Source organism: Microcebus murinus, chromosome 3, assembly GCF_040939455.1.
Source record: "Microcebus murinus isolate Inina chromosome 3, M.murinus_Inina_mat1.0, whole genome shotgun sequence".
NCBI classification, from domain to species: Eukaryota; Metazoa; Chordata; class Mammalia; order Primates; family Cheirogaleidae; genus Microcebus; species Microcebus murinus.
In genome coordinates, this window is record NC_134106.1 from 45,599,120 (window position 1) to 45,621,583 (window position 22,464).

The 22,464-nt window shown below is 34.6% G+C and overlaps 1 protein-coding gene and 1 non-coding gene across 19 annotated transcripts in view; both read right to left on the bottom strand.

Annotated features, from left to right (window-relative positions):
• The window catches only part of CCDC88A (coiled-coil and HOOK domain protein 88A), a 120,963-nt gene that overhangs the window by 50,447 nt on the left and 48,052 nt on the right, over positions 1-22,464 (bottom strand). For all 18 annotated transcript variants that reach the window (XM_076000785.1, XM_076000782.1, XM_076000786.1 and 15 more), the window contains 7 exons: positions 20,776-20,948; positions 14,338-14,419; positions 11,756-11,914; positions 10,112-10,258; positions 9,387-9,531; positions 4,729-4,913; positions 1,077-1,214 (listed from right to left, as the gene is read on the bottom strand). In XM_076000785.1, the coding sequence (XP_075856900.1) occupies positions 1,077-1,214; positions 4,729-4,913; positions 9,387-9,531; positions 10,112-10,258; positions 11,756-11,914; positions 14,338-14,419; positions 20,776-20,948 (1,029 nt within the window). The remainder of the gene's footprint in view (positions 1-1,076; positions 1,215-4,728; positions 4,914-9,386; positions 9,532-10,111; positions 10,259-11,755; positions 11,915-14,337; positions 14,420-20,775; positions 20,949-22,464) is intronic.
• Positions 10,841-10,979, bottom strand: LOC142870243 (U4 spliceosomal RNA). Its single transcript, XR_012918680.1, has one exon. It is a non-coding gene; the product is annotated as a U4 spliceosomal RNA (small nuclear RNA).

Genomic DNA, 22,464 nt, shown 5'->3' on the forward strand with positions numbered 1-22,464 from the left:
TATAAAAATAACAAAATCACTTGGTACATTTGATAACTAACTCATCCAATTTATAGCATGGCCTAATGTAACAGTTCTTAAAAAAGAAGTGTAGATTAAGGCTTAGCTCTACAGTTTTTGTTCTGTAGCTCTAGAGAAATCTGCATTTCTATAGATGGTCTGAGGACTATTATATGGGCTATATAAAACAAATAATTTTACTTCTAAATAAATTATTTTTCTTTCCATAGACACCCTCCTCCCCTTGCATTTAAATAAAAATTTCAAAATGGCATGTTGCTTAATCTATCCAGTTCTCAGTTTTCTCAGACATATTAATAAAATGAGAACAAGGTTTACACTTGTAATCCCAGCACTCTGGGAGGCCAAAGCAGGAAAATTGCTTGAGCTCAGGAGTTCAACACCAGCCCCAGCAAGAGTGAGACGCCCATCTCTATTATAAATGGAAAAATTTGCTGGGTGTCATGGCACACGCCTGTAGTCCCAGCTACCTGGGAGGCTGAGGCAGGAGGCTCATTTGAGCCAGCAGTTTGGAGTTGCAGTGAGCTACAATGCCACTGATGCCACTGCACTCTACCGAGGGGGACAGAGCAAGACTCTGCTTCAAAAAAAAAAAAGATCCTAGCTCCAAAAACACAACAATAAAAAAATGCTTTTAATAAAACAAGAACAAACAAACACTTGAAAGCAAATTTGATAATATCCAAGATTGGGGCCACCACACTTCTCCCTCTTTAGTAGGTCACAGTATTGCTGTGGTTCTCTCCAACTCCACTCAGGGACTTTAGAATCTACAGCCCTATTCTAGACGCTTGAAAGTACCTGAAAGCACAAGTATTGCAGAATTTTATACTAGATGATTATATTAAGCACACTACAATTTAAAAAATTCTAAGCTTTCTCGTTTATTTTCCAAAGATAGAAAATAAGGTAAAATTATTGTTACTTTAAGATCTAAAAGATTCTAAAACATTTCTCTTTAATGTTATATGAATACCTCATAAACATATACTTTAAAATAACTTTTGTTAATAAATTTTAAAATACATTGTTTGCTTAGTAAGAAATTTATGAACCTGTCTCTCTGAATTTTCTCTAAGTGTTTCAATTGTTTTTTCAAGCTGAGCTTTCTCCTTCATTAAATCTTTGCTTAAATTCTGACAATTCTGAAGACTTTGCTTTTCTTGAACAATCTCATTTTCAAGAATTTCAACCTAGAGAAAATTAAATAACAAAAACAATGTATTAAATATTTTACAACAATGGAAACATGTCAAAACAAAAGATAATCGTTGAATAAAGGATAAAATATAGTTTTAATGCCCAAATGGTAAAATTTAAGAATTTAGTATAGAAATTCAAGTAGCATTCCATTCTAATTTTAGTAGCTGTACAAAATATGCAGATATGACTATCTTTCTTATCCTCTGCATCTTTTAGGGCAAATTTTGATTTCTAAACACAAAGAAATCTAGTTGAATAAATGGTAATGATGGGCTATGTAAGAACTGCACAAATCTTATTAAAAGATTCTCTTGAATGAATTTGAGTGAATTTGTAAAGTTCACTCAATTTTAATTACAATCAAGGAATGTCAATGGGCAAGAAGGAGGAGGCAAACATAAAAAACCTGAAGGAAAAGATGAGAAATGGTGGTGTAGTATAAGTTTAATGAGGAAGCAAGAAGGGACTTGGTTTAAAATAAAAAGAGGGAGAAAAAGGAGAATACTACTAGATTAAAAAGGGCTAAAAAAATGCAACAGATATTCATATTTAGGTTTAAATCTATTTTAAATTATCCATTTTAGAGATATAATAATATTGGTGCTTAAGAAGTATGAAATAGCAAATTCAAATGTATGCCAAACTATTGATTTTCCCATTATTATGTCACATATTCAAACTAAGTAATAAAAAACAAGAAAGGAGGACTTTATAAAATATTCTACTTCAAGTTTAAATGTTTCTTAAATTACATTACTTAATATGTCAATAGTGAAGAACTCCAATGCAAGTTTAATTTTTCTATTTTAACATCAAGGAAGAACAATTATATATAGAAAATAATCTTCTAACATCATCTCAAAAGCATTGAGTCAAAATCTTATCCAATAACTCAATTCAACATTAATGTACATGTTCAAGAAGCTTTTAGCTATTAGTAACTAATTAATATGGTTCTTTCATTACGGATGGAAATACAGGAATAAGTTGTGGAATTAAATTCATTTGTTGTTTTACATCAATGGGATTCAACTGAGATATTCAGTTTACAAAAAATATTTTCCATACAATGAATTGATCAAAAATTGTTTGCATCACTAAGAATTTACAAATTAAACTTCAAAGCTAATTTGAAAATGAAATGGTTCCCTACCCTACAGCTGCATCCTCCAACCCCCAGGCCACAGACACATACCACTCTGTGGCCTGTTAGGAACCGGGCCACACAGCAGGAGGTGAGTGAAGCTTCATCTGTATTTACAGTCACTCCCCATCGCTTGCACCACTGCATAAAAGTCACCTCCTGTCAGATCAGTGGCACTTATGATTCTCAGAGCAGTTGGAACTCTACTGTAAACTGCACATTCGAGGGATCTAGGTTGCACCGTCCTGCTGAAACTCTAAATGCCTGACGATCCAAGGTGGAGCTGAGGCAGTGATACTAGCACTGGGGAGCCACTGCAAATGCAGATTATCATTAGCAGAGAGGTTTGACTGCACAATAAATGTAATGTGCTTCAGTCATCTCAAAACCATTCCCCATCCTCACTCCCTCAGTCTATGGAAAAACTGTCTTCCATGAAACTGGTTCCTGGTGCCAAAAAGGTTGGAGTCTGCTGCCCTACAGACTTGTTTATAAATTCTAAAGGGCCACTCCTACTTTAACACTATGTTGATCATCAAATGCTTATTAAGATTATTTGGTTAATGGATTAAAGACAATGCAAAGATGTTTTAAAACATTAAAAATTTTGCAAGAAAATCAAGAATTCTATTTGAATAATCTAAGGCAGCGGTTCCCAAAGCATGCCTCCAGGACAGCAGGATAAGCATCACTTAGGAACTTCTTAGAAGCAAGCATTCTTAGTCATGTATGTTTTTATGGTAGGACTCTGTTTATATAAAATTACCTGTGTGTGCACCTGTGTGTGTGCAGAAAGATATGCAAAAATATATTACTTGTTCGAACTATTCCACAGTTGGAATATTTCTGTTACACCAAAGCCTAATTAAAATTCAAGTTTTATAATGCTAACGTATGGCTTTTAAATACCACTTCCTACCCAAAGGAACAAGGGCTTTTTGAAGAAATGGCTGTTTCCAGATCTGGGATAGTAAATGTTCAAGATGAGCCTAGAATATTTTGTCATGCCAGAAAGCAAGGAAGCTCTCAAGGAGTGCTAAGGTCATGCCATAAGGATTTAGGAAGCAGCTTTTAAAGGAGCTCCCACTAGCCCAAGTTGGGGCAGTAAGAAAAATAAATGCAATGGGTTGAGAAATGCTTCAAATATTTTTAAATTCATGAGTTCATAATGACACTAAAACAACAAACTTATTCACTAGTTATCTCAGGAGGATATGAGAGAACCAATTCATTATTTGGAAACTAGTAAATAAAGGGAAAGAAATATTCATCTTGCTTTTCCCATAAGAGCTGTTTTTGTGAGTAACAGTTTTTTTTAAACCAGTAGTTTTGGTTTTTCAAGTTTTTCCTTATAAAAATTAATCCAGCTACCAAATTATGAAGGGATGATATAATTAGAGTATTTCGATTTTTAACCTGTACTTAATCAATGAACAAGACAACTAACATCACACACACAAAAAAGGCAAGCAGACATGGGTCTCCTGACTGAAATATATATACCTATTATGAATATTCTTACAAAAAACAGGAAATATAGGGAACAAAAGCTTGTTCCCTATATTGTGTCACTTGTTAAGTGACACAAAAAATATGCAATCAGCAAAATCTAGATTGTGGGCAAACTCTGTTAGACAAACAACCTGGTTTCTTCAATAGAAAAGTTGCTAGGAAAAAAGAGGAAACTCACAGACTAAAATATAAAAGACCTAAGGGACACGGCAATCAATTGAATGTATTGCTCTTATTAGAATTCAGATTGAAACAAAATGTAAAAAGTAAATATTGTAAGAGAATGGAGAAACTGGAACAATGACTAAGAATTTTATGTTATTAAAAATTAACTTTTTAGGTGATAAAGTTTGTTTTTAAAAATTCCTTACTTTTTTGATACATATATTCAAATATTTATTGGTAAAATGATACAATGTCTAGGATTTGCTTCATAATCATCTAGCAGTGGTCCCCAACTGGTTTCCTGGAAGATTTTCCCACAGACTGAGGGTGGGGTGGGGTTAATGGGTAGGGAAGATGGTGTGGAGAGCTCACCATGGTGTGGCCTGTTTCCTAAAAGGTCATGGACCAGTACTGGGCAGCAGCCCAGGGGTTGGGGGCCGCAGATTTAGAGGCAGTGGGAGATTAGGCAGGGATAGAAATGAAATAAGATCAGCTCTAAGTTAATTACTGAAGCTGAATAATGAGTATAAGGTTCATTCACACCACATTTATGTATCTTTGAAATTTTACATAACAGGTTAAAATAATATTGAAGGTACATTTAAAAAATAGAAAACAAATGTGCTATATATCTATTTACATATATTTTTAAATATGACAATAAACATTACATTTTTATTTACCTTTTTACTTAGTCTTTGATTTTCTTTTTCAATTTTCAGGATTTTGGAAGTATTGCCTTCTACAGAATCCATAGTACTCCGAAGCTCTTCTACAGTTTTTGTCAAACTCTGGTTTTCCATTTCCAACTTTAATAATCTACTTGATGTCAACTCATTCACCTCATGGCCCAAGGATTTCTGTGGTGCTATAATATTAAAAAATACACCACTGGTAAAACTATGTTTATTTGTTACTATTTAAAACATTGAGTGCAAACGTAGTAGGTCACATAGTGCTTAACTTTATTTTAAAAAAAATCAATAAAGTTATATAAGACATACACAATAAAAAAATAGGTAAATCTTTTAACTTTTAATGCATCCATAGCTTTCTATTGGAAAAAAAGCACTAAATTCAGACTTAAGACACTAGAGTTCCAGTTCTATTTCTGTGAGAAATTAACAACTTGGCCGGATGTGGTGGGGGCTCACGCCTGTAATTTTTGCACTCTGGGAGGCCAAGGTGAGAGGATCGTTTGAGTTCAGGAGTTCCAGACCAGCCTAAGCAAGAGCGAGACCCCGTCTCTACTAAAAAAAATAGAAAGAAATTAGCTGGACAACTAAAAAAATATATATATGAAAAATTAGCCAGGCATGGTGGCGCATGCCTATAGTCCCAGCTACTCGGGAGGCTGAGGCAGTAGGATTGCTTGAGCCCAGGAGTTTGAGGTTGCTGTGAGCTAGGCTTACACCACGGCACTCTAGCCTGGGTAACAAAGTGAGATTCTGTCTCAAAAAAAAAAAAAAAATCAATTGACCATAAATGTATGCATTTATTTCTGGGCTTTCTATTCTGTTCCACTGGTCTATGTGTCTATTATGCCAGTATCATGCTATTTTAGTTATTATAGCTTTGTTGTAGATTTTGAAATCAAGAAATGTGGTACCTCCAGCTATGTACTTTTTGCTCAAGATTGTTTTGGCTATTCAGGGTTTTTTGTGGTTCCATATGCATTTTAGGACTGTTTTTTCCTGTTTCTGTGAAAAATGTTATTGAGATTTTGATAGGAATTATATCGAATCTGTAAATCACTTTGGGTAATACGGACATTTTAATGATATTAATTCTTTCAATCCATGAACATGGGATATCTGTTTGTGTCTTCTTTGATTTCATTCATCAACGTTCTATAGTTTTCAGTGTAGCTATCTTTAAGGAGCTATCTTTCAGTTAAACTATCTTTAACCTCGTTGGTTAAATTTATTCTTAAGTATTTTAAATTTGTTTGTACCTATTGTAAACAGGAATGTTTTCTTTTTTTTGGATAGTTTGTTGTTAGTATATAGAAATGCTACTAGCGTTTTTAATGTTGATTTTATATCCTGCAACTTTACTGAATTTGTTTATTAGTTTAAACATTTTTTTGGTGGAATCTTTAGGGTTTTCTAGAAAAAAGATCAAGTTGTCTGTAAACACATACAATGAAACTTGTTCCCTTCTAATTTTGTTTTTTTTTTTTATTTCCTTCTCTCACCTACCACTCTGACTAGAGCTTCCAGCACTATGCTGAAGAGAAGTGACAAGAGTGGGCATCCTTGTCTTAATTCCAATCTTAGAGAAAAACTCTCAACTTTTCTCTGCTGAGCATGACGTTAGCCATGGACTTGTCATTTATGGCCTTTATTGTTTTGAGGTACATTCCTTCTGTATCTAATTTTTTGAGAGTTTTTATCACAAAAGATGTTGGATTTTGTTAAATGCTTTTTCTGCATCTAATGAAATGATCATATGGTTTTCCTTCTTTATTCTGTTAAATGGTGTATCACATTTATTGATTAGCATATGTTTAACCATCCTTGTACCCCAGGGATACATCCCACTTATACATGGTGAAACCTTTTAATGTGCTATTAAATACAGTTTGCTAGTATTTTGTTGAGGATTTTTGCAACTATGTTCATCAGGTATATTGGCCTGTAACTTTCTTTTCTTTTCTTTTTCTTTAGACAGAGTCTCGGTTTGTTGCCCAGGCTAGAGTGAGTGCCGTAGCATCAGCCTAGCTCACAGCAACCTCAAACTCCTGGGTTCAAGCGATCCTTCTGCCTAAGCCTCCCGAGTAGCTGGGACTACAGGCATGCACCACCATGCCCGACTAATTTTTTCTATATATATTAGTTGGTCAATTAATTTATTTCTATATAGTAGAGACGGGGTCTCCCTCTTGCTCAGGCTGGTTTCGAACTCCTGACCTCGAGCAATCCACCCGCCTCGGCCTCCCAGAGTGCTAGGATTACAGGTGTGAGCCACCGCGCCCAGCCTGTTTTCTTGCAGTGTCCTTGTCTAGATTTAAATTATCAGGGTAATGCTGGCCATGTAAAATGAGTTTGGAAGCATTCCTTCCTCTTCAAATTTTTAAAAGAGTTTGAGGATTGGTGTTAGTTCTTCTTTAAATGTTTAATTCAGGCTGGGTACAGTGGCTCATGCCTATAATCCCAGTGCTTTGGGAGGCTAAGGTGGGAGGATCACTTGAGGCCGGGAGTTCAAGATCAGCCTGAGCAACAGAGCAAGACCCAGTCTCTACAAAAAATGAAAAAAATTTGTCAGGCATAATGACATTTGCCTATATTCCTAGCTACTCAGGAGGCTGAGACGGGAGGATTCCTTGAGCCTACGAGTCCAAGGCTAAAGTGAGCTATGATTATACCACTGTACTTAAGCCTGGGTGACAAAGAGAGACACTGTCTCTTAAAAAAAAAAAAAAGTTTTATTCAGCAGTGAAACCATCAGGTTCTGGGCACTTTTTATTATGGATTCAATCTCCTTACTCATTATTGTTCTGTTCAGATTTTCTATTTCTTCATGATTCTATCTATCCAAGTCACATTCATGGTTTGTACTCATGCATTTCAAATAAATAAGACTATGTTGCAACATGATATATACTAATAATACTTCCATGAAACTTCAGGTCAAATTATGAAGTATTAAAAAGGATGCTTACAATACATTCTTAGTAACATGGGAGAGTGCATGTTATAATCTTAGGTGAAAAAAGAAATCTGACTTATACACACAGATTGACCTGGTGATGTTTAAAACACATATGAATGTGTAGAAAAGTTCTGAAGCAGATTTTCTGAAATGGAAAAGTGATTTAAGAAATTATTTGTGACTTTTATTTCTTCCTTTGTATTTTTCCACGTTTTGTGCATTTTCTAGAAAGAAAATCTCTTGTAAACTTTATTTTTTTCTATCCCTCCCCACTCTTGTAAACTTAAAAAAAATTGAAAACTACAACACATTAAAATGAATATTTAGTTCTACGACCCCAGCTAAGATCAATTATGAAACAACCATGATATAATGATAATAATAATAAACACTTGAATGCTTATTTAGTAGGCATTGTTCCAAAGGCTTCACAAGTATCAACAAATGTAATCCTCACAACAACCCTAAAAGGTACTATTTTGTCGCTATTTAATAAGGTAAGGAAACTCTTAAATAACAGTGTAATTTTAATTACTTTAGTAGTAGAAAACATTTAAATCTGAATTGCTTTCTTTGTAATTCAATTCACAAGGAATATGATTTTAAAAAGTTCCAAAAAATATTTTAAGTAACACATTTCAGCAAATTCACTGACTGAATATCCTCACTTATTATGTAGTCAGTATTTGGGGCCCTAGAATTTGAAATTAGATTCTCAAATGTAAAATAGAAAAAACCTAATAAGTAATGACTAGGATGAGTTATCTGTACAAGTGATTACTCTATAAGCATCAGATTATAAACTTTCTCAGAGCTTATATCTACCACACTACTGTATTCTTAGGGGCTGAGATAGTATATTCCACATGGTAGGTGCTTAAAAAATATTTTGGGAAAAAATGCGTGTAGATAATCTAACACTAGGCAACTGAGGAATTATGTAACTATCTAATTTAAAGAAATGTGATCCAACTATAACTTTAAGAAAGGATATCCGTATTAGCATATTGGAAGCTATAACTGAAACAACTGTATTGTATGTAATTATGCCCAGCTTTAATTAAGAGGACAAGTCAATGTGGAGCCTAGGAAAAAAGAGCCAAAAGTTAAAATTTACGCCAGGGTCGTTTCCTTATCTCCCCAGGGTATAACTGGATTGGACTAGTTGGCAGGTATAATCTTTTAACCTAGATATTATTACATATATTATGAAAGTAGCCATGAAGATCCCTAACTTAATTTATTCTGACTATAATTCATCTAAGAATCTTCCCATTATGTTTTGACCTCCTATTTGGGTTTGCCTATAGCCAAAGAACATACTAACCAGCTAATATGACTTTTTATGTTTTATTTACTACATGGTTATAGTTCTCCAAATAAATTAGTAATTCCAGCCTCTTCTGATATTAACATGAAATAGTGCCTAAACAACCAATGAAATTTGTTACTGCACTCTTAAAACTGAGTTGTAAGACATGCAAAGCTAATTACCAGACCCAAGAAAGTGGCAACTTTCTTGCCACTTTATGATTACCGTGTGAAATCATATCTAGGGATACAGCTGGCCTTCTGAGATATCTCCTATTAGGGAATATAAAGAACTATAATAAAATAACCAGAAATTTAAACATAAATACAACTTTATTCCTTTATCTTAATTTAAATAAAATAAAATTGGGAATACCTTCAGAAAGTTCACTAGTTTTAGATATCTGTTCCAGCTCCCAGCCAAGATGTAATGACTCATCCATACTTTGTTTCTGTGCCATTTCCAAAGTCATATTTTCTTCCATTAATTCTTCAATCTTTTTTCTATCCATATCTCGTTCCTTTTTTATTGGCAAGGAGCAGGGAGAGAAAAGAAAGCTAAGAAATACCATTTCTAGCTAATGTTTTATTACTCATAACTTTCATTTATTAGAAAATACTATAAAAACTTTGAGTTCTTTAAAATTTTCACACTTTAAAGGCAAATATAATTATTACTGGTCACTATACTGAGTAGGTGTCTGACATCCTTTTAAAGTGATCTTTGGAGAGACAATGAAAACTCTTCTTCATAGTCAATATTTTGTGTTTTAGTGATTTAACAAAATAATTATGAAGAATTATGCTAAATTTTAGCAATAGCTTTAGTTCTGTATTTTTAAAGACATTTTTAAACAATAGCTTATTTATTGTGGTCTTGAAAAGTAGAAGACAAAATTAATAAGTACTGCCCTCTGTAACAAAAGCAGAATTTCTACTACTTCTGTATTTATATTAAGTTGGAAGCATCTAATTTATATAATTAGCTCTTCTCTGTTAAAACCTCAAGGACACTAGCCATCCTGACATTATAGGGAAATAAGCAGAATCTTATAATTTTTCTTTAGAGCCCAGGTAACTGATCTATCCCTTAAAGCTTACCATTTCCATATCATGAAGTTTAGCCTTCAGTTGTAAGTTCTCTTTTTCTAATTCATGTAATTTATCAGAACGAGCTCGAGTTCCTTCTAGTTGGTCTTCCAACATAGTTTTTGTCTCTAATAAAACTTGATTGTCTTCTTTTAATTCCTATAAACATTTAAAACAGGCTTTATTTATCACAAATGTATTAATATCTTTCAATTTTTTTAAAGCTCTGGAACATAAAAGTTATTGTAAAAAAAGAACATTAACAAATATTTATCAACAGTTCTATACAAGAGTAAAGTTACTGAGTAATAAAAATATAGCTGAAATTTTCTTGTTTCCCCCAGAATTTAAGCTATTATGCAAACAAAATACTCAATACTTATATCAGGATGAGAAATACTACTGTAATTTCACATGAAATTGTCAGGGTAATTTAAATTTCTTAGTAACAAGGATAAGGAACTAGTACAAGTAGTCTTCCAGATATTTAAGACACAAATCTCCATAGAATCAGGGCTTAATTTATTGACTGAAATGCATTAAAGATTTTTCTGTACTTAGAGCTATAACTTGAAAGTGAAAGGTTTGAGGCTTTTAAGACTTGAACTAAGACTCACATAAATCAAAAACCAAGGCTCTATTAATACATACTTTACATAAACACCTTAAGGAAATTCTTGAAAATCCCTACATAAGTTTTAAAGATATTTGTTCACAATTCTTTTTTCTTTTTTAATTCAGTCCCTGTAGGGACCATCAAAATTGCCAATGCCGACTATATTGCAAGTCATCATGGCGGGGTATTGGGAAAAGTTTTCAATTGTAATAATTGCACCTCAGATAAACCTCATTGGCTACAATACTGCCACTGCACAAAGCTAAGTGTTCACAATTCTATCTTGCTAAGTTATATGAATATGGTTTATAAAGTCTAAAGAAAGTATATTAAGACAGTGGCATTCCTGAAACTCTCTTAATAGTGCCATGCATATGCATGGCTAAATAACTAGTAAAGAATTAATATGTACTTTATCTTTGCAGTCCTGTTGGGTCTATTTATTGGTAACCTACACACTAAAATGTTCTAACTACTTTCTCTCATGTCTTCATTTCTTGATTTTGTGTACTCCCTTGTTCTTAGTAAACTCATATTGAAACTAACCAAAATCTGCTGTTTACAGACAATGAGGAAATTAACTGAGAAAGGAAAAAAGGATACAAGAAGTGTCAAATTCTTGCTATCAAACTCAAACAAGAAAAGTTGGTTTTCCTAATTTGTTTGTATGTATATAGTAGCCTTCATTAATCTTAATTTAGTAGTCTTGGTTAAGGAGCAATCAGAAATATGTTATACTTTCACAAGTTTGAGATTAGCAGAGAGAAATACTTTGACAATGAGGGAAGAATTGCAAAAGTCTGATCTACCTATGATGCTAAGTAAAGGAATGAAAGAAGCATCCAGATAAATTCAATAAAATTAAGGATTCCTTGGTAAAAGTCTAATATGCTGGTCTATCATAAAATAAACACTCAGGGGTATTTATTGTTTCTTCAACATTTCAAGAGCTTCTCATGTTTATTAAGTGCATTTTAAATGCATTTTAAAAATCATAACACATTTAAAAAATATCATGAATGGTTAATTATGCAACATACCTCAACTCTTGCCTTATAAAATTCAATATCATGTAGTCTCTCTTTATATCTGCTGACTTCACTTTCAAGCTTATCAACTCTGACTGCCTTCTCTCGAAGTGCATCTAATTCATCTCGGTACATTCTGGCAGAACGAGCATCCGAAAGCAAATTCATGTTCTAAATATGAACAAATATCACTAAGGTTAATGAAAAAACAAACTGAGAAATAGAAAAATTAACAAAATAATATAAAATATATTTTAAAAATTAAAAAATAAATATGAACAAATAATACCATTTTAAATATTATTTTCGGTTTCAACCTGTTATTCTTTAGCTGTACAACTTGATAAATTTACTTTAAAAAATCAATAAATTATATATTTTAAAAGGGTGAATTTTATAAAGTATGTAAATTATACCTCAATTAATTTGTTCTTTTTTTTTTTTTTTTTTTTGAGACAGAGTCTCGCTTTGTTGCACAGGCTAGAGTGAGTGCTGTGGCATCAGCCTAGCTCACAGCAACCTCAAACTCCTGGGCTCAAGCAATCCTTCTGCCTCAGCCTCCCGAGTAGCTGGGACTACAGGCATGCGCCACCACGCCCGGTTAATTTTTTTATATATATATATTAGTTGGCCAATTAATTTCTTTCTATTTATAGTAGAGACGGGGTCTTGCTCTTGCTCAGGCTGGTTTCGAACTCCTGACCTCGAGCAATCCGCCCGCCTCGGCCTCCCAGAGTGCTAGGATTACAGGCTTGAGCCACCGCGCCCGGCCTAATTAATTTGTTCTTTAAAATGAGAGGATACAAGGTCTTTTTTTAAAAACCAAGAACAAGTATTTTAAACATATATATATTTAGGTTTATACACAACTTATATAAAGTTCTCTATTAGGAATATAAAAACTATTCAGGATATTTTCAAATAAGGTAACCTCTACTTACAATCATTTGCAATGAAATTAAGGTGAAAGAGTTAACTTTAAAATACAGGATAGTAAAAATACCAAAAGGCAAGCTATATTACTAAAAATTAATTGTTAGTTACTTAAGAGAAATGAGATTCCTAACTAGATATGGTATAACATACCAAAATCTTGCTGACATTTTAAAAAATCCTTCCAAGTAAAATGATTAATGCATATCTTAATGCCATGAGACAAATATTAAAATCCAACCTTATAAAAGCAGTTCTCAAAGTGTGATTTATTTTTTTCTATTTTTAGCTGCCCTATTTTTAGTAGAGACAGGGTCTCACTCTTGCTCAGGCTGGTCTCGAACCCCTGACCTCAGGCGATCCTCCAGACTCGGCCTCTCATAGTGCTAGGATAAAAGGCGTGGGCTACCATGCCTGGCCTTCATTTTTATATTAACATGGAATGGGTTGAGTATTTTTCAACTGAATTAATATTTTAAAAATTCTTAGCTTTAATTTCTAATATGATAAATACTAATAGAAGAGTGAACAAACCTACAAAAAACCGTGCTATCAAGAAGTGGAATAGCCTCAGCATATCTAGAAATAAAGATTATGATTCTTACTCTCAATTGTCTAGAAGTTCCTAGTTTATGATCTTGCAAATGGAGTATTCCCTACATTTAAAATGGCAGGTTAGGGGAAGTTAAGGGAAGAAACAACTGTCCAGCTTTACTCTAATTCTTATTCCTTATGGATTAAAGAGCTCATACACACCACCTCCAAATAAAAATGAAATATTAGAGTGATTTAAAAAGTGAATTTTTGGCCGGGCGCTGTGGCTCACGCCTGTAATCCTAGCTCTTGGGAGGCCGAGGCGGGCGGATTGCTCAAGGTCAGGAGTTCAAAACCAGCCTGAGCAAGAGCGAGACCCCGTCTCTACTATAAACAGAAAGAAATTAATTGGCCAACTGATATATATATATAAAAAATTAGCCGGGCATAGTGGCACATGCCTGTAGTCCCAGCTACTCGGGAGGCTGAGGCAGAAGGATCACTCAAGCCCAGGAGTTTGAGGTTGCTGTGAGCTAGGCTGACGCCACGGCACTCACTCTAGCCTGGACAACAAAGTGAGACTCTGTCTCAAAAAAAAAAAAAAAAAAAAAAAGTGAATTTTTAAACACTCGGTTCAAGATAAAAAAGAGAAAGCTTTCATAAAATAAAAAGACAATCATTTTTTAAAATTAAAAAGTTTTACTCTTATTTAATAGGAAAAGAGTGAAATTATACCAGATATATGTTAAATAAAACTCCATCAGAGAGAAATACAGGGAGATACATACAGCACAATTTATAATAGAGGTGTTCTAAAGCTTCCAAGGCTATAGAAGCCAAATACATAAAGAAAAAAACTTGGAACTACCCTGGTCTTAAAGGATTCTTTTGAATCTTAGGAAAGTTTGAATGTCACTAATACAGAACAAAGAAAAGTTCAAAGACCTTAATTTTTAGTTTTGACTTTGATATTTTTGGAGAGATACTGAAAAAGTCATCCAATCTCTTCAAGCCTCAGTGATCTCACTTATTTATAAAGCACTGAGGTAAAGGTAACAAATTACAAGGAGAAAAATCAATTTCCAATTATTTTATGCTCTTATACAATAGAAGTTCCAGGTACAAACCTCTTGTTGCAGCCTTTTTAGTTCCATTTCCATTTGCTCAAGTTCTTGTTTACAGTCTAATAACTGTTCAGTCTTTTCCTCTCTTAAAGGCAAAAATATATTTATTAAAGAATAACATACTACTTTTAAAAACTATGATCATCTGCATTAATGACAAATGTATTATCACTCTTAAGTAACTAGTCGAACACAGTATTAACCACAACCTCAACTCAGGGGAGGAAAAAAAAAACAAAACAAAGAAATGGATATTAGGAATTTATATGATCAAATGTCATCATTCAAATTCTCCTCTTAATGTTTTCCAAAGGCTAAACTCAATGACTAATATCTTCATAGTTCATAATGTGGTTTCTCTCTCTCTCTCTTTCATCTTTCCTGCTAGCCCCACCACCACCACCCTTGTCCACTTGGACCCTACTCTCCTTTCTCTCTTTCTGCCTCCTTCTCTGCATAGTCACAGACAAGCTGGGCAACTTGTTAGGCAAGGAAATATGATCTGGGTCTGAGACTTCTAAGGATCTCTAAACTATTTTCAACATTTACAGTGGCCTAAAGTTAATAATCCACTTCCTACTGTCATACAGATACCTAAAATCTTTATATCTCTACTGGTTTCTGCCCTATAGCATATAAATACCATCAAATTTCATCTTTTTTTTTTTCAGTCAGAATCTCACTCTGTTGCCCTGGGTAGACTGCAGTGGTGATCATCATAGCTCACTGCAACCTCAGACTTCTGGGCTCAAGCAATCCTCCTCCCTCAGCCTCCCAAGTAGCTGGGACTACAGCTGTGCAACACCACACCCAGCTAATTTTTCTATTTTTGGCAGAGATGCCATCTTGCTCTTGCTCAGAGTGGTCTCCAACTCCTGATTTCAAGCGATCCTTCCACCTTGGCCTCCCAGAGTGCAAGGATAACAGGCGTAAGAAATTGCTTTACCGCTAAACTCCCATTTTCTATCTCTGCTTCAGAGCCAAGCTCCTCAACCATAATTTTTTTGTTTTTAAGAGACAAGATCTTGTTGTGTTACCCAGGCTAGAGTGCAGTGGCATCATCATAGCTCACTACAACTCCTGGGCTGAAGTGATCCTTCTGCCTCAATCCCTTAAGTAGCTGAAACTACAGGTGCAGGCCACTATGGCTGGCTAATATATGTATTTTTTTCTTTTGTAGAGACAGGGTCTCACTATGTTACCTAGGTTGGTTGTGAATTTCTGGCCAGCTGCAAGCAATTCTCCTGACTCAGTTCCTGAAGTGCTGGGATCTCAAAACCATAATTTATAATGCTGGAGAAATACTTCCTTGGATAGAGAAACCATAATTTATTAAGTGGATTCCATTTTTCACTGTAATACAGTCTTGCCTAACGAACTCATTAGTATACATAAAATCCTGTGTTATTTCAGGACAGCTTGCTTTCTTTCTTTTTCTTTCTTTTTTTTTTTTTTTTTTGAGACAGAGTCTCACTTTGTTGCCCAGGTTAGAGTGAATGCGTGGTGTCATCCTAGCTCACAGCAACCTCAAACTCCTGCGCTCAAGCAATCCTACTGCCTCAGCCTCCCGAGTAGCTGGGACTACAGGGATGTGCCACCATGCCCAGCTAATTTTTTTTTCTATATATATTAGTTGGCCAATTAATTTCTTTCTATTTAGAGTAGAGATGGGGACTCGCTTGCTCAAGCTGGTTTCGAACTCCTGACGTTGAGAAATCCACCCGCCTCGGCCTCCCAGAGTGCTAGGATTACAGGCGTGAGCCACCATGCCCGGCCTCTTTCTTTTTTATTGTAAGAAACAGAGGTCTTGCTATGTTGCCTAGGCTGGCATTGAACTCCTAAGTTTAAGCAATTCTCCTGTCTTAGCCTCCAGAGTAAATGAGACTACAGGTGCACACCACCATGCCCGCCTTTTAGGACTCATCTCTAAAAGTGCATTACAGGTTGAAATGTACTTGATACAGGCTGAGTATTCCTTATCTAAAATGTTTGGGACAAGAAGTATTTTGGATTTTGAATTTTTTTGGATTTTGAAATGTATTAAAAAATATAAAAATCCGAAATATATTCATATCATATACTTATCTGGTTGAGTAATCCTAATCTGAACATGCTCCAATGAACATTTTCTTTGAGCATCATGGCACTGCTCCAAAACATTCATATTCTGGAGCATTTCAAATTTCAGATGTTTGGATTAAGGATAACCTATACAGACTTTGTGTCAAACTACCCCCCCAGAAAGGCCATTACCAATTCATAATGCAACCAGCAAAGGATAAAGGTGGCTACATAGGAAACAACTGAACAATTAAAAAATGTTGTGTTTGTTTTCCCATGGCTGTGCCATTAAATATTTTTCTTTTGTGAATTATTAGCTCATGTTATATTTCTAACTTTCTACTGGACAGTTAGTCTTTTTCTTTCTGATTAAAAGCTATTACCTTTTACGATTTATATTTCTTACAAATATTTCTTTTTGGGCTGTGAAATGCTTTTTTAAAAATTAGCTTTTGAATTATGGTAACATATATAAAATTCGCTGGTCAGGAATGGTAACTTACACCTGTAATCCCAGCACTTTGGGAGGATCACCTGAGGCCAAGAGTTCAAGACCAGTCTAGGCAACATAACAAGAATGCCATCTCTCACTATAAATAAAAAATTTTTTTTTAAATTAGCTGGGTATGGTGGCATGCACCTCTAGTCCTGGCTACTTAGGAGGCTGAGACAGGAGGATCACTTGAGCCCAGGAGTTGGAGGTTACCATGAGCTATGATTGCACCATTGTACTCCAGTCTGGGTGACAGAGACCCCATCTCTAAAAAAAATAAAATAAAAAATAAAAACAATTCAAATGTCCATCAACTGATAAATGGCTGATCAAAATGTGGCATATCCATAAAAGGGAATATTCAACCATAAAAAGGAATAAATTACTGATACATGCTACAACATGGATGAAACTGGAAAACATCATGCTAAGAGAAGCCAGTCACAAAAGGCCATTTATTATATAATTCCATTTATATGTAATATCCAGAATAGGCAAATACATGGAAACATAAAGTAGATCAGTGATTGCCAGGAGCTGAAGGCAAAGAGAAATAGGGATTGACTGCTAATAGGTATGGAGTTTCTTTTGGGGGTAATGAAAATGTCTTGAAATTAGAACAAGTGTGTGATAACTGCACCACTCTATGAATTAACTGAAAACCATTTAATAATTTTTGAGCACCCCTCCCTTCCTGAATTGTACACTTTAAAAGGATGAATTTTCTGATACACTAATTATATCTAAACAAGACTCTTTTTTAAAAAAAAGAATAATTTTGGGGATGTTTTCTTTCTTTCTTTTTATTTTTGAAACAGGGTCTTGCTCTGCTATCCAGGCTAGAGTACAGTGGTGTCTTCATAGCTCACTGCAACCTCAAATTCCTGGGCTCAAGTGATCCTCCTGGTTTAGCCTCCCAAGTAGCTAGGACTACAGGAGCATGCCAGCACGCCTGGTTAATTTTTTAAATTTTTTGTAGCGATGGGGTCTTGCTATGTTGCTCAGGCTGGTCTTGAACTCCTGGCCCCAAGTGATCCTCCCACCTCGCTCTCCCAAAGTGCTGGGATTCCAGGCATGAGCCACTATGCCTGGCCAAGAATAAAAACACACAATCCACAGAGGCAGAGAGAAATATTAAAGGGAATATTTAACAGTGTTAACTACTGCAATAAAAGTGAAACTTATAAGAAATTACTTTTTCCATCCAAATTTCAAATTATACTTTTATTCTGCATGTTTATAAATCAAAAGCAATAATATTATAATGTACTACCCATAAATGAGGATGCCAGTAGTTAATGTTCATGTTCTCATCACAATTATTTACTGTATAGTTTCCATTAGTTATATAAGGAGATCGGGACTATTTTTGTCCACCATAATTTCTGTATTTCATTTACTTTAGTAAAGATGTAAAAAGATGTAAAACAAATGTTAATAGAAGAAATCTATGAAGAAACACATTTTCAAAGGACGACAAAGATATTAAACAGTATCTGATGAAATGCTAGTTACTGGAAATACTTGCTATATTATGGCGTAGTTATTTGTCCATTAAAAATATCCATTTACATTTTCTAATCAGTATATATAAAACCAAATTTTATCAATCTCTCCAAGTTGTCTGGAATTTTAATATACTCCATAGCCAACTAAATTTTATTTAAAAATTAATTCTAATATAGTACAAAACCTTAAATGAATTCATAGCCATCATTACAGTTCTAATTGCATGCTTTATCTGAAGACTGGAGAAGATTGTGCTAAATTATATGGAACGAACTAGTGTTCACTGTTTAGGCTATCCATTAGCTGCCAGTCAAACTAATAACAGCAATCTCTTCCCTAATTTTCCTGGTGCAGCTGTTTATAGAATATCCTGGGCGTATTCATTTCAATAGATACATAATAATGCAGACATCCACAAGTGAAAGCTGTATTTTTTTTTTGTTTTCAAATTTTCCTATAGACTGTAATGTTTTTTTTTCTACCTTGCATATTCAATCACTTCGTATAACTGCTTTAAATAATCAGTGAATAAATTTAATTGCTATATTGTGGTTTTAAATTTAAAATCTATACTCTGAAGCACAAGTTCCAGGAAAACCATCTAAAAATTTTTTTAAAGAAAGAAAAAAAAAAACAAACAAAAATCCTTTCTGTTTTTTAAAGTACAAAATAAAAAAGCTTTAGCAGAGATTGGTCACATCTTTACTTGTGGTTCACCAAGGAGTGCTTATATCATTTATACTTACTTTTTTATAACAATCTTTGACAATTAACCTAAGTACAGTCATGCATCATTTAACAATGAGAATACACTCTAAGAAATGTGTCATTAGGCAATTTCCTCATTGTGTGAATATCATGTACAGTACTACTTACACAAACCTAGATAGTATATCCTACTATACACTTAGGCTATGGAGTAGCCTATTGCTCCTAGGCTACAAACCTATACAGCATGTTACTACATGGAACACAATGTAAGTGTGCATATCTAAACATATCTAAACACAGAAAAAGTACAGTAAAAAATATGGTATAAAAAATAAAAAATGGGCCAGGTGAGGCGGCTCACGCCTGTAATCCTAGCACTCTGGGAGGCCCGAGGTGGGCGGTATCGCTCAAGGTCAGTAGTTTGAAACCAGACTGAGCAAGAGCGAGACCCCGTCTCTACTAAAAATAGAAAGAAATTAATTGGCCTACTAAAATATATATAGAAAAAATTAGCCAGGCATGGTGGCACGCATGCCTGTAGTCCCAGCTATCCGGGAGGCTGAGGCAGAAGGATCGCTTGAGCCCAGGAGTTTGAGGTTGCTGTGAGCTAGGCTGATGCACTCTAGCCCAGGCAACAGAGCTAGACTCTGTCTCAAAAAAAAAAAAAAAAAAAAAAAAGAAAGATAAAAAATGGTACACTTGTATAGGGTGCTTACCATGAATGGAGCATGAGTCAGTGAGTGAATGAAGGCCTAGAACATTACTGTATACTACTGTAGACTTTCTAAACACTATACACTTAAGCTACACCATACTTAAAAACATTTTTTTCTATAATAAATTAGCCTTAGTTCACTGTAACTTTGTTACTTTTAAACTTAATTTTTAAAAACTTTTTAATTCTTTTGTATTAACATTTAGCTTAAAACATAAACACATTGGACAACTGTACAAAAATATTTTCTTTCTTTATACCCTTATTCTATCAGCTTTTTTCTGTTTTTAAAATTTTTAAGTTTTTTTTTTTTTAAACTAACATGAACACACACATTAGCCTAGGCCTACACAGGGTCCTGAACATCGAGATGTCACTAGGTGACAGGAATTTTTCAGCTCATTTATAACCTCATGGGACCACCTTTGTATATGCAGTCCATTGTTGACCGAAACATCATTATGCAGCATGTGACTATATTTACCTTTACTAAGTACATGCCTCAGGCACTTCAATCAGTAAATGCAGAAGATAGAAAAATTTATTTTTTTGTAATATTATATGCCAACAATTTTGTGTTTTAAGACACTAATTTTAAAAACCTAAACACTGATAGACATCAGTGGTTTCCAGTAATTTGGATTTCAAGGAATATAAAAATAAAAATTAAGGAGATTCCCAAATTGCCAAGGACACTATTTTATAAAAGATAAGACATTAGATAGGAAGGACATAAATCCAGAATAAAGGGCATCCTTTAAATTGATAAATTTAACATTAGGAAACCATTATGTTTTTTCTTATTTTTCTCATTTTGACACACACTAGTGAAAACATTTACACAAACTAAAAATGGAAAGCCACTAATTTATATTCCATAAGCCTAAAAATATAGTTTAGGTCACCTTTGGGACCATATAAATTCAATGAACCTTGAAAATCAGCAACTTACAGTTCCTGCCTAAGCCTTCTTATCTTGGCTTTAGCATCTGCCAGTTCCACTGACAGATGTTGTCGACTTTCTGTTCGCTTCATGCCTGGAGAACCACAGGGTGACTGTGCGGATGAAGAGCCATGGGGTAGACAATGAAGACCATCCCGCTCTTCAGAGAGCTCTATGATAGTCTAAGAAATTATAGAAATAAACACAGACTCAATTTTAGTACTCTACATATCAGCAAAATAAACACATCAATACTATTTATTCATTGAGTCTAAGTATTATACTTCAATATCAAAAAAATTCATTGGTCAAAAACATTTTAACTTTGTCATATTTAGCTGCCATTTTTAAAAGTTTCAGTCAATAGTCATGCATGAGTTATTTAGTACGTAATACTAGATCAAAACTTAATTCTTTTTTCCTTTCCTAGTTTTTTAACAAAAGAAATCAATTTTATTTTATTAATAACTAGACTAGATAGCAAATGTTAGAAAGACATAAAAAATTTGTTGACAAAGGAAGGAAAATTAACCCAAGAGTGATTTGTTTAGAACTGTGCTGTCCAATATGATAGCCAGTAGCACAGGTGGCTATTTAAAAATTTTTGAAGCTAAAAGTCAGTTCCTTAGTCACACTAGCCATATTTCAAGTGCACAACAGCTTTATGTCTGTATGTGGCTAATGGACAGCCCAGAAATACAAATTTGCCATCACTTCAGACTTTGATTCCAGTGCTCTAAAATTAAAAACGGGGATCTCAGAGGGACCTAACAAAACTTCAGAGGTTTAGATCAAACTCTCTATTCTGCAGTAAGGTAACTGGGGCACAGTTATTGATTTGCCCATGATCACACAGCTAGCTAATAGCTATGCCAAGACTCCCCACATCCTATGCTCTCCATCCTATGCGCTCTCTCCTACATACTAGTTCCAATCTGCTTCTTATCTCAAAGCTTCCTTTATTCATTCCTCCAGAGACACTCTATGGGGCACAGAGCTCCTGCTTTTCTAAACCTAAACTTAAAGAGCTATTTAACCCACATGTGCTTCACACAATCATATTCCTCATTCCCCTAATATCTCTTTTCTTCTTTTTTTTTTTTTTTTGAGACAGAGTCTCGCTTTGTTGTCCAGGCTAGAGTGAGTGCCGTGGCGTCAGCCTCACTCACAGCAACCTCAAACTCCTGGGCTCGAGCGATCCTTCTGCCTCAGCCTCCCAAGTAGCTGGGACTACAGGCATGAGCCACCATGCCCGGCTAATTTTTTATATACATATCAGTTGGCCAATTAATTTCTTTCTATTTATAGTAGAGACGGGGTCTCGCTCTTGCGCAGGCTGGTTTTGAACTCCTGACCTTGAGCAATCCGCCCGCCTCGGCCTCCCAGAGAGCTAGGATTACAGGCGTGAGCCACCGCGCCCGGCCTCTTTTCTTTACTGGTAAATTATCTCAGGCTTTTTCTTTCAAATTTCTCAGGCAAACAGAAATTGTCTTCTGTGGCAATTTCAACTGCCCTACTACTCCAGAATGGATACAGTTACCACATTGGGACCAGTAAATCACCATCCTCCATTTATTTTTCATCATCAAGTCTTATCCACCCTCACTGAATCATTGTAGTTTTTGTTTCCTTTTATAACCATCTACCAGAATTCATTTCTTTATCCTTGGGAAACATTTCAGCACCTGCATCAAGGTC